Source organism: Lissotriton vulgaris, chromosome 11 (assembly GCF_964263255.1).
Source record: "Lissotriton vulgaris chromosome 11, aLisVul1.2, whole genome shotgun sequence".
Lineage (NCBI taxonomy): Eukaryota > Metazoa > Chordata > Amphibia > Caudata > Salamandridae > Lissotriton > Lissotriton vulgaris.
Window position 1 is genome coordinate 748693133 of NC_141699.1, and position 15416 is coordinate 748708548.

At 47.0% G+C, this 15416-nt stretch overlaps 1 protein-coding gene across 2 annotated transcripts in view; it reads right to left on the minus strand.

Annotated features, from left to right (window-relative positions):
• Positions 1 to 15416, minus strand: part of LOC147683446 (dehydrogenase/reductase SDR family member 12-like) — a 325191-nt gene that overhangs the window by 294278 nt on the left and 15497 nt on the right. Inside the window, exon 1 of one of the 2 annotated variants that reach the window (XM_086943868.1) lies at positions 14902 to 15034. The exons of the other annotated variant lie outside the window; for it this stretch is intronic. Within the exon in view, the coding sequence (XP_086799994.1) occupies positions 14902 to 14957 (56 nt within the window). The 5' untranslated portion in view covers positions 14958 to 15034. Of the gene's footprint in view, positions 1 to 14901; positions 15035 to 15416 lie in introns of those variants that run through there. 2 annotated transcript variants of the gene reach the window in all.

Consider the following 15416-nt stretch of genomic DNA (forward strand, 5'->3'; position numbering starts at 1 on the left):
CATACATAGTCATTACTATCAGTGCTCCCGCGTAGTTGTAGGTCGCAGCACGCCGCATCCCGTTAGAGGGGTGCAAAGACCCCTATGATGAAGCATGACACCAAGGGGCCTTTTGGTGTGTGAGGGGTATTTTACAAAACACTTAGGGCCCGATGTAGGTAATCCCTGATTACCGATTCTTAAATACCGAATCATACTGATTCTGTATTTAAGAACTGGCAATCGGGATGTAGGTAAGTTTACCGATTTAATTACCGAATCGGTATTTACCGATTCGGTAATTGCCATTCATTCTTATGGGCCTGGAGGCCCATAGGAATGAATGTCAATTACTTAATCGGTAAATACTGATTCGGTAATTGGGGGAAACATAGAAGGGTGGCAGGGTGTCACTTTGACACCCTGTTGCACCCCTCAATTGTGCATGGGTGCACATGTTGCAGACATACATGCCCTTAGGGCATGTATGTCTGCAACATGGCACGGTTTTAAAAGCAAAAAAAATGCTTTTTAAAGGGTTTTCATTATTTACCACCAACTTCTAGTTGGTGGTAAATAACGAATTCTTAAACCCCTGTAGCACTGATTACAGTGCTACCTACATGTCAAAATACTAATTCGGTAATTTTACAGAATCTGTAAAATTACCGAATCTGTATTTTAACATGCCCCTACATCCCTAACTCCAAATACCGGTCGGTAACGGCCGAAATCGGCCGTTACCGACCGGTATTTGCCTTCCTACATCTGGCCCTAAGTGCTCCCACACTCTTGCGGATAACACTTCTCTCAGTCATTGTAAGTAGGATTCCTCTTGTTTATATATCTATGCCCGTGGAGTAAGAATCCTACCCCTTTACTCTACCTCCCTCCTTTGTTAATTTCACTGGTGGGTTTGCAGCACTGGTTGTGCCACCCACAGAAGCAGCTTGTAAAAGATGTCTTAGGCCAGCCATTGCAAGACCTGTGTACAGTCTAGCACTGCCATGTCGACTTGGCCAAGTGCACCCACTTGCCAGTCCCTAAACCTTCCCTTTGCTTCATGTTAGGCCCAAGGGCAGGGTGCATTGTAAGTATAAGGTAGGACGTGCTCTGATGTGTGTAGTATGTCCTAGTAGTGAATTACAGCCATTTTCGTTTTTCACTATTAAAGGCTACATGTACTCCATATACTAGAACGGGCAGTTAGATTATTACATTCTTATAATCCTAACTGACTCCGGGAACATGGTAGAAATTCAAATTTAGAATGCCTGAACTCAGAATGATAAAATACATCTTTTAGTAAAGTTGGTTTTAATATTCTGTGTTTGAAAATACCACTTCTAGAAAGTAGGGATTTTATTGCCTATCTGTCCAGGCCTGCCTCTGCTAGGTTGTGTATTCCTTGTCTGGGTTTGTGAGTGACAGGGCTGGGGGATTCCAGGAGACAGGCTGGGGCAGCCCAGTGGTGAATAGAGAGATCTGCATCTAGATGGGATAGAGGAGTTGCACCTGGGGCCTGAATAGGGCTGGGCCTTCCCTCTACAATGCTGGCTCCATCTCCTGTGGCTTGTCTGATGACTCAGTCCTGCACCGTGAAGGGAGAGAAGGAATCATGTCAACAAAGTTCTCCAGAGCTGTATCTTCCCTCCCCTGTGCTGGCTTCACCCCCTGTGGGGCGGCTGATGTCTCTGCCCTGCACAGTGAAAGGAAGAAGAGAGTCATGTAAACAAAGTGCTCAGGAACTGGTTTGGACTAGACAGAGGCCTCTCTGCCTTCAAAGAACAAAGGATTTTGGGGTATAAATATTGGGGCCCTAATCCCAAGAAATTAGATCACTTCTGGAACAAGAAACCTTTGCCAAGGAGAAGAACCAAGGAAGCTGCAGGAGTTTGACTGCCCCTCTGCCAGTGTGCTGTTTGCTGGGTTGGCCAGAAGTGGTTGCTTCATTGCCAAGGAAAGGAGAAGGAACTTTTTAAGGACTTTCATCATTTACAGAATATTCTCCAAGGGCTTGAACTGTGCTTGCCTCCTGCTGAAGTCTCAGGGACAAAAGACTTCATCTCCAGCTACCCTCTGAATTTCCTCGCTTGGAATTCTCAACTCCAGACATTTGCGTGGAGCTGGAAGCGTGACACATCGAGAGGAAGCATGTCGCCGCCACAGCTGAAATCGTCGCATCGCCGGAGAGGCGAGGCTTCGCCGCATCTCCCTGGAAGCGTGTGTTCATCAAAGCTGCCTGCTGTCGCATCAACGGAGAAGCGGGACGCCAAGTTAGAGCAAGAGAAAGTACGGACACGAGAGACACGGGAAGAAGAACGTATATCGCTTCGAAACAGCGTGCCCACGATACCCTTTACTGGCCGGGACAGAGAAGAAATCAGCTTCATGAACTGTGACAAATTTTAACCCCGGAAAACACATAAACCATAAGAGAGAGGGTAGCAAAGAAGAAAAAAGTGCATGTTCTTCTGCTACAAAGACAACACCAAAACCCGTCCTATCACAACTGATACCAGCCCTGATGAAGACCTTGAGATAAACTAACGTGTTGGTCCCACAACTGCAAGGTCGAAACGCGTTGGCATAACACAGTGGTCTAGAAAGATCTACTCTAAGACAAGTTGGCATTTGTACCATCTGGTTGAGTTGAAATAAGATAAACTCACCCCCTAAAAATAAACTTTAATGTTCCTTTCAGACCACCCAAAAGGACCTAAAATCAGGACAGGTGGACAGGACTAACATTGCATCCAGTCTTGACACAGTGAATAAGAATAGGACATTAGAATTTTGTAGAAACACGAATGATGCTTTTTCAACGCAGAAGTTATTTAAAGGTGTCAAAGGTTTCTCTTCTTTGTGCAACATCTAAATGTCAAATTGGAGAAATTTTTCAAACATTTGTAAAATTTAAGTGTATTGTCGTATATGTATAGTAAGAGTTTGTATATTTTCATGTTTTGTGTATAAATGTAAAGGTTTTTCCCTCCTTTTAAAAGAAAAATACTTGTGTTGTGTACATGGTGAAGGAATACTTAACTGCAAAAATTATATAAAAGATATGAAAATAAAACAAGTGCAGGGTCAATAAAAGGGACTCCTGCTTACAAAAAATTTGGCGTGATTTATGGTGTCAGAGGTACTCTGTTTTGTTGATATCGAGAGAGTCACCATCACATCACCAGAGAAGCGTGTCGCAGGGCCTGTCGCGGCTCCAAAGTACAGAGTCGTCGCAAGGCCGCCAGGGCATCTACGCATCATCGCATCAAGGGTGCCATCTTCTCGCATCGCAACCGGATCATCACGTCGCATCAAGGCGCCATCTTGCGCACCGCAACGGTCCCGCAGGCCGAGAATCTACGCATCACCTCCGCACCAGTAAGGATCACAACGCATCCCCTACTCAACGCAAGCATTGACGCACAATGCATCATCTCCCCCAGATCACGGAACCAACGCATCTCCCCTTTTGCAAGACTTTTATTTACTTTGCGTTACGCATCCAGGTACTTTATTGGAAACTTTGTCGCATTTATCATCAACTTGAACTAAGCAACGTTTTATCATCTTTAAGCAATCTTAAGTGTAGTATTGTCGGATTTTTGTCGTTCGTGGTCTTGTGTTAAGTCTATATAAAGAATACTTATTTTTATAAAACCTGAGTTGTGTCCATCTGTAGTGTTTTCACTGTATTACTGTGTATATTCACAAATGCTTAACACACTGCCTCTGAGATAAGCCTGTCTGCTCGTGCCAAGCTACCAAGGGGGTGAGCAGGGGTTATTAAGGAGTTTAATCCCCTTATCCTGACTTGGAAGTAAGGGTCCCTATTTGGACAAAAGGTGAACACAATTGCCAACTAGAGACCCCCAGATCTAACATTGGTGGTCAGCGGTGAGGATTTGGACTTTGCATTTGTGTTTCAGATACAGTGATTGGTGTACACTACTAGTGAGTGCAGACCAAACGCAACCACATACTTTTTTTAGAATCTTTTTCCTTGGACTGTTAGTTTTTCCTGAAAACTCTTAATTTTTACTACCATGAGTAAACCAGCATCTGTTGCATCTACGGTTCTTGAATTTGAGGAAGAGAGGTTGGAAACCTACATTTTGAAACAGCTCAAGCATCTCTGCAGAAAATTGAAAGTTGCTACACCAGGCATTTCTAAAAAGGATGACTACCAAAAGGCACTGAGGGCCTGAATAGAAGCAATAAATGCCCTTGATCTTGTGGTGGAGCCAGTGGGAGATGCAGATGGGCCCATTGAGAGGAAAGTGTTTTCAGCTAGGGGAGGGGGACTCTCTCCATCTGGCAGCAGTATCTCTTTCAAAGACCTGTCCCCCAGGGAGTTGTAAGACAGGGAGAGAAATAGGGTACTCAAGCTGGAGTTGGCTAAGCTTAAAATGCAGAATCAGAGGGAAACAGAGAATAACAGGTTGTCTTTGGAAAGAGAGAGAATGAGAATGGAACATGAGAGGATGTTGAGGGAGTTAGAAATCAAGGCCAAGGGCTTAGAAATCAATCCCTCTTGTGGCAGCGCCCCATCTGTGCCTTCATAAGGCAGGGTACATATTCCCAAGGAAGTTATCAAAGATTTCCACAAAAGTGAAGATATTGGGCAGTGGTTTGCGGCCTATGAGATAGCAATGTTGGCCCACCAGGTCCCTGAGAAGGATTGGGGAGCGGGGTTGTGGGGCCGCTTTTTAACTGAAGGTAGGGATACTTTGTTACACCTGCCCAGTAATCATAGGATGTCTTATGCCCACATGAATGAAGCACTGATGACAAGGTATGGGTTAACTCCAGAACTCTATAGACAGAGGTTCAGGAATTGTAGGAAGTTGGAGGGAACCACTTGGGTGGAATATGTGTCTTTCTTTTGCAGAGCTATGGATAGTTGGGTGAGGGGTAGCAATGTGCATAATTTTCAAGTGCTCTATCATTTGATTGCTAGGGAGCACTTGTCTGCTAATTGTTTTCCAGAGCTACGCCAGCACCTTATTCATAGCAAGTTGACTAACCCTAGAAAGCTTGCTGAAGAGGCGGACCGCTGGGTCAGTACCAGGGTCCACAAGGGTCTTGTGGGACACTCCGCCAAGGGTGGGCAGTGTCCCCAGCAGAAAAGTGGGGGGGACAAGTGTAAACAGAGGGAGTTCCAGAAAGGTCCCTAAAGTAATTCCCAAGGGAACCAAGGTAAGGGTTCCCAGCCTCCCCCTGAGAAGAAATCAGGACCCCAGACAGGTAAACCTGTTCATAGGGGGCCTGTTACCTTCTTTCAGTGTAAGCAGGTGGGACACCGTTGGTATGATCCCCAGTGTCCCCAAAAGGGTCAGTATGTGCCATCCCGTGCACCACCCCGTCTGATGGCCAGTGTAGCCCTGGGTGGGGAGGAGATGGGTGCCCTAGGTGGGTGGGGTCCTGCAGAAATGTCCCTTGTCTCATTAGGAGACTTTGAGATGGTCCCTAGAACTCAGCTGCCTGATAACACTAAGAAATACAGGCAGTGGGTGACCATCAATGGCCGTAGAGTGGAGGCTCTGAGAGACAGTGTGATAGCTGTCAAGTGTCACTTGGTGTCTGAAGAGCAGGTGGTCCCCAATGCATTCTTCCCAGTTGTTGCCGCTGACAACACAGAGAGCCATTGCAAGGTGGCTCAAGTTCCCTTTGAGTGGGGGGGGGGTCTCTGGGACTCTTCAAGTACCTGTGAGGCCAGCCATGCCTGTTGATTGTCTGTTAGGCAATGATTTGGAAAGCTCCCCTTGGGTTAAGGTGGAGAAGAAGGCACATTTAGAGATGTTGGGTCTGCCTGATTGGGCATGTGTGACCACTCAGTCTATGGCAGCTAAGGGTGTTCAAGAGACCCTGGAGACTGAAAGTATGGCCCAGGGACCTGCCTTAAAGAGAAGAGGTAGGGGGCGTGGGAAACCAGCCCCCATTGTTCCCACGGCCCAGGAAGAGGCATACCTTGAGGGGGATGCCCTGGAACCTACAGAGCTGACCCATTGGCAGCAAGAAGGGGGTCCCTCTAGGGAGGAATTTTGTGAAGAGCAGCAGAAGTGCACTTCTCTTGTGGGTTTGAAGCAACAGGTCACAAACCAGGCAGCAGGTGATCAGTCTGGATCACATTGGATCTACTGGGAGAACGGTCTCCTGTATAGCGAGCCCAAGGTTGCTGAGCCTGGGCCAGCCTGTGCGCTGGTGGTACCCCAGAGCATCAGAGCCTTCCTACTGGGTTTGGCTCATGATGTTCCTTTAGCTGGTCATCTGGGGCAAAACAAGACCTTTGAAAGGCTTGTCTCCCACTTTTATTGGCCCCAGATGCAGAAGAGTTCAAATACTTGTTGTAGGACCTGTCAAACTTGCCAGGCAAGTGGGAAAAGTGGAAGGAGGCACAAGGCCCCTCTCCAACCTTTCCCTGTAGTCAGTACCCCCTTTGAACGGGTGGGCATTGACATTGTGGGGCTACTGGACCCCAAGACAGCCATGGGCAACAGGTTTATCCTGGTCTTGGTGGACCATGCTACCCGGTACCCGGATGCCATTCCGCTCAGGACAGTGACGGGCAATGTGGTGGGACATGCACTTATGGGGATCTTCTCCCGTGTGGGGTTCCCCAGAGAGGTGGTGTCTGACCGAGGTACAAACTTCATTTCTAATTATATGAAGTCTCTGTGGAAGGAGTGTGGTGTTACCTACAAGTTCACCACTCCTTACCACCCACAAGGTAATGGGCAGGTTGAAAGATTCAACCGGACCCTTAAAGGCATGATCATGAGTCTTGAGGAACCAATGAGGCGTAAGTGGGACGTTCTCTTGCCATGCCTTCTGTTTTCCTACCGAGAGGTGCCACAAAAGTCCCTAGGGTTCAGCCCCTTTGAACTTTTGTATAGTCACCCAGTAAGAGGACCTTTGAGTTTGGTCAAGGAAGGCTGGGAGATATCTCCCAGGAAACGAGCGCCTAAGCCTGACAATTGCACACTCCTGAGGCGGAAGCCGGGAGTCTTTTAAAATCGGCGAAATACTTTCACTTGTGTCACCTGTATAATTTTGTATTTCTTGTACTTTTAAAACAACCTTCTTCACGCGCTAGCTTAGCGCCAGAGCACTCACCTGCCTCAGACCATTGCGAGCAGCGGATTTAGCGCTGGTCCTTGGTAAACAAACAAAGCTGAGCTAAAACGCCGATCTCGGCGAGGACGGAGGCCACGCCTCCCGGAAGGCCACGCCCCCTCTGTCGCATATTTAAGCGCTGATACACGAGCGCCTAAGCCTGACAATTTCACACTCCTGAGGCGGAAGCCGGGAGTCTTTTAAAATCGGCGAAATACTTTCACTTGTGTCACCTGTATAATTTTGTATTTCTTGTACTTTTAAAACAACCTTCTTCACGCGCTAGCTTAGCGCCAGAGCACTCACCTGCCTCAGACCATTGCGAGCAGCGGATTTAGCGCTGGTCCTTGGTAAACAAACAAAGCTGAGCTAAAACTCCGATCTCGGCGAGGACGGAGGCCACGCCCCCCGGAAGGCCACGCCCCCTCCTACCCCCTACAACATGTGCTGTCACCGGAAGCGCAGCGGACGAGCGCAGCGGGAGCGCCGTTTGCGCGCCCAAGGCGCGCCTAAGGCAAGCCCGTCTGCGCCCGTCATCGCCACGACCTCGCCATTCGCCAGTCCCCCTGGTCCAACCAGGCCCCACTTGCTCATACGGTATGACCGTGAGGAACTCCTTGGCATGATCCCTAGCCAAAGATGCTCTGAGGCTACTGGCACCCTGGGCCACTCGCAACTCTACTGCAATCGTTGCCATTTTTCCACCAGCATGCCTACTCGCGTGTGGGGAGGCCGTGCCAGAACCACAACCCCGCCTCTGACGATACTACAGCTCAATGTCAGATCCCTCTCTAAACACCATCTAGAGGTAAATTCACTCTTACTGGATGAAAATCCCGACATCCTCTTTCTCTGCGAAACATGGCTACGATACGGCGTAACTACCATCCCTAACCTGACGCTCCCAGATGAGTTTCACCTGGCCACCATAAACCGTGAAACTCGAGGCGGCGGCATCGCAGTCATCTATAAAAAGCACCTCACTTGCTCTTTTACCAAAGAATCTCTCCCAGACTGTGAATGCGCCCAATTTAAAATCAGCATTAGCCCTCAGTCTACGATATCTGGTCTATACATATATCGCCCACCAGGCCCGTCCTCGAGGTTCATTGCCGCCCTCCTCGAAACGTCCACGGCGCTCATCACCAAATCCGCCAATTTCACGATTCTAGGTGACCTTAACCTGCATTTTGACTTAACTAATGATCATACAATCGCTAATCTTCTCGCAGATCTCTCGGCACTGCAACTTAACTCTCTTATTCATGCTCCTACCCACACAGCCGGCCATACCCTAGACCCGATTTTCACCAACATCCAAGAGGCAGTTACAGAGATCCCCACCCCCATGGGATGGACGGACCACTACCTCATCAAACTTATGGTCCCAGCGCCAAAACGTCAGTATAAAACTGAATCCAACCGTCGCTTAAAAAGACCTTGGCACAAACTCTCCACCCCCGCTCTTCATGAAACCCTAGGAGATTTCCACTGCGAAGCCAATCAGGAGATAGATGCGACCTATACCTCGTTCACTACCTGGATTACTAATGGGCTTGACACTCTCATCCCAGCCAAGCTGACTAAAGGACGTAACACACCTTCTAATCCGCGGTACGATGATACCCTTAAAGCGATGCGTAAGGACTGTAAAAAAGCCACGCGTCAATGGAGGAAAAACTTTGACAATCAGGATAAGGCTAACTATTTATCCAAGCTTAAAATCTATCACAAAGCCATCAGCACCCGCGCTACTTTCTATGCTGACAAAATTAGCTCCAACCCCAACCCATCTAAAGTGATCTTTAAACTAGTCAAAGAACTACAAAACCCTAGGTCGCCTTCTCCCAAAATCTCATCCAACGAACAATGCGAGCAGCTGGCCACATACTTCGTTGAAAAGGTCCAAAAAATCTACGCTACCTTTCTGCAGAACCCTCCTCACTCTGGGGAACTTAAGACACCAGCCTCTACCATCACCCCTCTTACCCAAATCCCTGCCATCACGGCTGCTGACCTGACCAAACTCTGCAAGAAAGTGAAGTCTGGCTCTCCAGCTGACCCTATGAGCCCCTCTCACTTCCTGGACTCGATTGACTTTTTCCTACCCCCATGCTGGATATCCTCAATCTTTCCTTCACCTCTGCTTCTGTACCCATAGCTTGGAAGCAAGCGTGGGTATCACCGATAATCAAAAAACCCACCCTGGACCCTTCCAAGCCGGAAAACTTCCGGCCAATATCCCTCCTCCCCTGGATATCTAAAATAGCAGAAGCCCATGTCAATGGCATCCTCTATAAACATGTGGACCACAACGGTATCCTGGACCCATCCCAAAATGGCTTTCGAGCGGGCCATAGTACCGAATCTGCCCTATTGGCCACCACCGAACATCTCCGGACGATTTTAGACTCCGGTCAAAGTGCTGCGCTGATCCTTCTAGATCTCAGCGCAGCCTTTGACACGGTATCCCACGACATTCTTCTGAAACGTCTGGAGATGGCCGGTGTGACTGGCCTAGCTCTTGAATGGTTCCAATCCTTTCTTAAGGACAGATCCTTCAAGGTGTCAGCCCCCCATTTCTCTCTAAATCCCACCCCATAGCACAAGGAGTCCCCCAGGGCTCAGCGTTGAGCCCCACCCTCTTTAACTTATATGTCCAGCCGCTTGCGGATGTGGCCAAAGAAAGGGGGCTCACGCTGGTTTCCTACGCCGACGACACCCAGTTGGTCGTCACCCTCACGGAAAGCCCGTCCATCGCGGCATCCAAGTTCAGAGAGGGCATGGCAGCGGTGGCACAATGGATGACGGATAACTACCTCCAACTTAATGCCGGCAAAACCGAGGTGCTCCTCCTTGGCCGAAACACCAGCCTATGGAACGAGCACTGGTGGCCGTCATCCCTTGGCACCACTCCACTCCCTAAAAACTGTGTAAAAAATCTGGGAGTCTGGATGGATGCTAACCTTAGCTTCCAGTCACACACTAAAAAGGTGGCAGCCACCTGTATAGGTCTCCTAAGGAACCTCAGGCCTATACTCGGCCTCTTTGACTCAAAGGCTCGTCAGCTAATTGTCCAGGCAACCGTCTTGTCACGCCTGGACTATGCGAACGTCCTCCTCCTGGGAGCAAACAAAGCAGAAACGGCTAGGTTCCAACGAATCCAGAATGCGGCGGCTAGAACGCTGGTCGGTCTCCCACGCAGATGCTCAGCCAGAGCCACCATCCGCAAACTCCACTGGCTGCCCGTGGAACACATAGTTAAATTTAAAGCTCTCATCACGATCTTTAAAATTGTCAAACAAGGAAATCCCCCTCTGCTGCGAAACTTGGCCCGACCCTATGTTCCTGGTCGTGAACTACGCTCCTCTAACCAACTTCTTCTGGAAGTTCCCAGAACTAAGCTCTGTCGTACTGGAGGTCGCTCCTTTAGCGTTCTCGGTCCCAAACTATGGAACGATCTTCCGCTCAGCATACGTTCCATAGACTGTCTCTCAGTCTTTCGTAAAGCAATCAAGACCCTCCTCTTTCCTGCTCTCTAGGGCCCTCATCTACTCCCCCGTCTAGTAGGTGTGAGCATGTCTCTCAGCGCCGGGACGCCCCATTGCTGGGGTAGCTGTTGCGCTTCACCAAACCTAGAAATTAGAAATTAGAAACCTCCCCAGGATGTATATAGTTACATGCTGGCCTTCAGGAACCAGACTCAGCGATTCAGAGATCTCGCTCAGGCGAATCTGGAAGCCAGCCAGCAGGAACTGAAGCGGTAGTACGATCAGAATGCCACTCTGATTGAGCTTCAGCCTGGGCAGAAAGTTTGGGTCATGGCCCCTGTGGAGCCTTGTGCGCTCCAGGCCAGGTGGACCGGTCCATATGAGGTGGTGGAGTGCAAAAGTGATGTCACTTATCTGGTGAACTTGCAGTCTCCCAGGAACCCCTTGAGGGTCCTGCATGTCAACCGCCTAATGCCCCACTTAGAAAGGTCCTTTCTGGGCAATACCCAGAAAGGGATCTGGGTGGTCTTATTTCCCAGCTTCTTCCCACTTACCATTCTCAGCTCCCTGTGTGGCTGCTGTACAGACCTCCTGGGATCCAGTCAAAGCTACACCACCTGAGGCACATGCATGAGTAGCGCATCTCCGTCAGGTAATCACACACAAAACTGTGTCAGATGGGGCTGTGAAGTCCATCACGTATGTACTGATAACGACTGCCCGATTTCCTGGTAGGTTCCCAGATGAGCTTCACTTCTATCATGTCAGCATTCATCTCCCACAACACCACAATTACCAAGGACAGAGTGGCTGCTCACGTACCACTAGTAATGCAGCACTAAAAATTGCACATAATGGTCTGCTGCATCATCTCCTCCCTGCTTCAAATGCACTTGACACAATTTGCACTTAAGTACAAAACAACCAGTAAACTGACCTGGAACACATTACCAGATTAAATAAAACACAAAAACTGTGCTGTGTTTAAGTCTCATCCCTTTCAGGTAGCTTCCAAATGCATGTGCTCTTGATGAACACCTCACAAGTGTCACAATTTGACAGCTAATCAGAATCCTCAGAATGCAGTTGATACATAACTAGGACAAGCTCCATTCTACAGCTCCACAACAGAATATACACATTTTATAGCTCTTGGTGAAGGGGATCAAAAAGGGTTACTGGGCCTCAACTGCGGTGGTTGAGGTCATCTGCCACTAGCATGCTGGGAGCAAGTCCAATTACGGCTCATCAAATCTTTATTTTGAGCAAGGGTGAGCAGACAAAGGCTTCCCTGGGAGGTGATGTGGTGGGGAAGAGCTTAGAACTACACAGTCAACCGCAAGATACAATTACATAATGTCCATTCCAGTGTTTAACTTTTAGTTAAAAGAAAGTACTTTAAATCAGACAGCAAAACAAAATATTACACAGTGCTTTTAGGGCTCTCAGTTACATGACTAAAATCCTGTTTGTGATCTTCGAGGAGGCACTAAACCCTGTCGCTATACTTCCGCTGCTATCTGAACAACCCCTGTGTATAACACGAGACTAAGCCTGAATTATGCAAAGGTGTAGCTCACTCAAAAAGTACCACAATATTTAGATACACACAATAGTTCAGTTTATTCTCACCAATTCAAGTTCACCAAGCAAAAGTCTTAAATTCATATTGCAGAATTCCTCTCCATCATCAATCTCTTATCCCATTCATGGTTGAGGTCCAACTGTTACCCGCATAACTGCAGGTGCAGCTCTGATAATGCAAGGGGGCACATTTAGCCAGCTGGCTCCAGATGCAGCTCTTGTACTGCAAGAGTCGTGATGATGACCACTCCCAGAAAGTGACCGCCAAGTGTGATCAGAAGTGTAAGTTTAGTCTTCAGCAATAACTTCAGCTTCAACAGGGATTAGGACGCAGGGCTCCCTAGTCCCTCAGATCCACATGTTTCAGCTGTCCTAATGGCCCCAGAGGGGGGTCAGCATCCTTCCTCAGGACCGAGATCCCTCGGTGCTGCAACTCACATTCGCAATCATAAACATTCAGACAATCTGATAACTATAGTAAATGTGGTACTCCCTATGGATGTGCAACTATTATCAAAAGGTGTAGTACCTATAAGAGACAAAAAAAGACATACATAAAAAATTGAAAACCGCCCAAAAGATGTGGTTCCTGGAGTACTGCAATAAATGGCTGATCTCAGAGAAATAATGTGGCAGAAGGTGGTGGCATAGCACTGCAATAAAAGCTGAAACATGTCGACTTGAGGGACTAGGGAGACATAATAACCCCTACAGTCCCCTAGTTTTTGTTTTTAATGTCCTGCTGTAAAATATCCCAAATAAATGATAAAGGAAGAGTTTTACTACAAGGAAAGTTTATTTGTTTCACACTACAGCCTCCCAAGTGCTCGATTCCTTTCAACGAGTTGATTCGCCCTTTTAACAAACTTTCAGGCGGATCTGACGACCCTATGATGAAGCTTTTTAATGAAGACTCTATGACGTAAATATTAACATCGATAATGCTCTTTTCACATAGGAAATCCAGTTAGAACCTTCCCCCACATTATTCCTAGGTAACTTGTCCTTTTTATAGTTTAATATGTGAGAGGTTGTTATGCTGGGTAGCCCCATCTTCTTTTCCTCTTTATTTTTTTGCTAGCTCCAAGCAGGAGCATCCAAAACAAGGGCAAGATGAAGTGTGAGTTCTCTGCACCTGGCTGTCATCAGCCTTTCTGAAGCAGTAATCAGGATATATATATATATATATATATATATATATATATATATATACACATGCACACACACATACACACACACACACACATATACAGGCGCTGTTTACAAAGCAACTCACCTTGAACAATAGAAACAGCAATCCGACACCTCACCCCATCTCATCCATCTACTAGCCAGCACTGAGGACGAAGTAATGGATCCCACTGATTCAGAGTACTCAGACTCGAACCGCACATAAAGACTTACCACCATACATTTGGTACACACAGACTGCACAAACACTCACTTGACACACTCACAAATGTAGCACATGGATCCGAATCTCACAGTAAAGCGAAACTTTGCACTATTCAGTATTCTCTTTGACACAGCCAAAAAGGCCAGTTCGAGCAGATACACAAAAACATGGTATTCTGCCACTATCGCTGTCTGTTACCTATACAGGGCAAGGGCAGTCGTCGTTAATGGGGCAGAGTGGCTCATGAACTTTAAATGAAAAAGTGTTAAAGGAGAAACCCTTTTATGAAAAGGGAGGGGTTAAGTACTATGAGACAAATGTAAAGAATCCCTTTTCATATATTTTTGGTAAGGAGACTACAGTCTCTAGGGGATCCGTATCAGAGAAGGGTGGTGACACACTAAGTTGTATCAAGAGTTGTATCAGGATCGACACATTTACAATTTCAACAACATAAATCAATGTCAAACATTTTAAAACATGATTTCAATTGAGCCAAAGAGAATGTTAGGCCAAGAGGGATTTATCAAAAAATTTCTCCAAAGTATATTGTGTATTTCTATACAGGTCGTTTAAAAATTCACATTTATTCTTAAAAAACATTTCATGATTTAAAAAACAATATTACAATTACACAAAGAAAAATATGTCTCTTGATACAACTTAGTGTGTCACCACCCTTCTCTGATACGGATCCCCTAGAGACTGTAGTCTCCTTACCAAAAATATATGAAAAGGGATTCTTTAAATTTGTCTCATGAACTTTAAAGGCAGCTGTCAGTGTACAATTTTCCAGATACCTCTATGTTATCGGGAATTTGTTTTTCAGTTGTCTGTTTCTTTTAGAAAATGCATTCTGGGAGTTGTAGCCTTGGTTCAATTCCACCGAAACAAGGGGAGTAGTGCCCCCGAACACGAGAGCCCAGGAGTGGAACGTGATGTCCCTGGTGGGATGGCAGTCGCCTGGCTGGTAACCCTGTGCTTGCGGTCACTGAGGCAATGTAAACAAACACAGAGATGTAGCAGTTTAGGTGTTTCAAGTATAAACGGGGAGTGCAGAGTATCGGGAAAACGCACACACTCCCCACCCGACAAAGCGTTCGTCATGAAAATGTTGGGGTAAAAAAAAATTAAGCGCCTGCCTAACAAACAGAGCAAAAGACAGGAAACAACAATATTTATCTAAATCTCAGCTATGGGTTTCAGACAGGAGCAGCTGAGGGCCAGAAACGCCCAAAAATAACTGCGCTGCAATGCTGTAATCAATCAGACACACCGACGCTTGGGGCCCCCACCCGAAAAGGAATCCAGTAGCGACGTCTGGCCGGTTACCTGGTGAACTCGTGGATTCCTTTGAGGAAGAAAAGAGCATTTCTGTACAGCGACATAATTAACCGACCGGCTGTGGCGACTGGGACAAGGAAAGTAACAGCTTTTCCTAGTTTTCTATCATTGCTTAACTCACTCGTCTGCTCATTAAATTGTGCTACCAGAGCATCAAAATTAGAATGTTATCGCCACCTGCTGGTAATTTCCTATTGTTACACCCTGAAAACTAACTGCGTGTTCCCAGAACCAAAATAAATTAGCGTGAAATGCATTACTTTCCATTACTAGAAAGGCAATGTGACATGACTCGTGCTTTTGCTCACGGTCACTGGTGTAAAATAAACATACAAGTTTACACGATACTCTCAACTGTACCAAGGGTAGGCCAGATGTAGGAGAAACAAAGTGCAGAGCGGCCAACTTCACAAAAACACTCAATGTTAGGAAGAGGGCAGTGTTGCCAGATTTTTTCACACCCTCTTTGCAGTGTTGACCCTCTGTGTGCTTTCCTGGTGTCT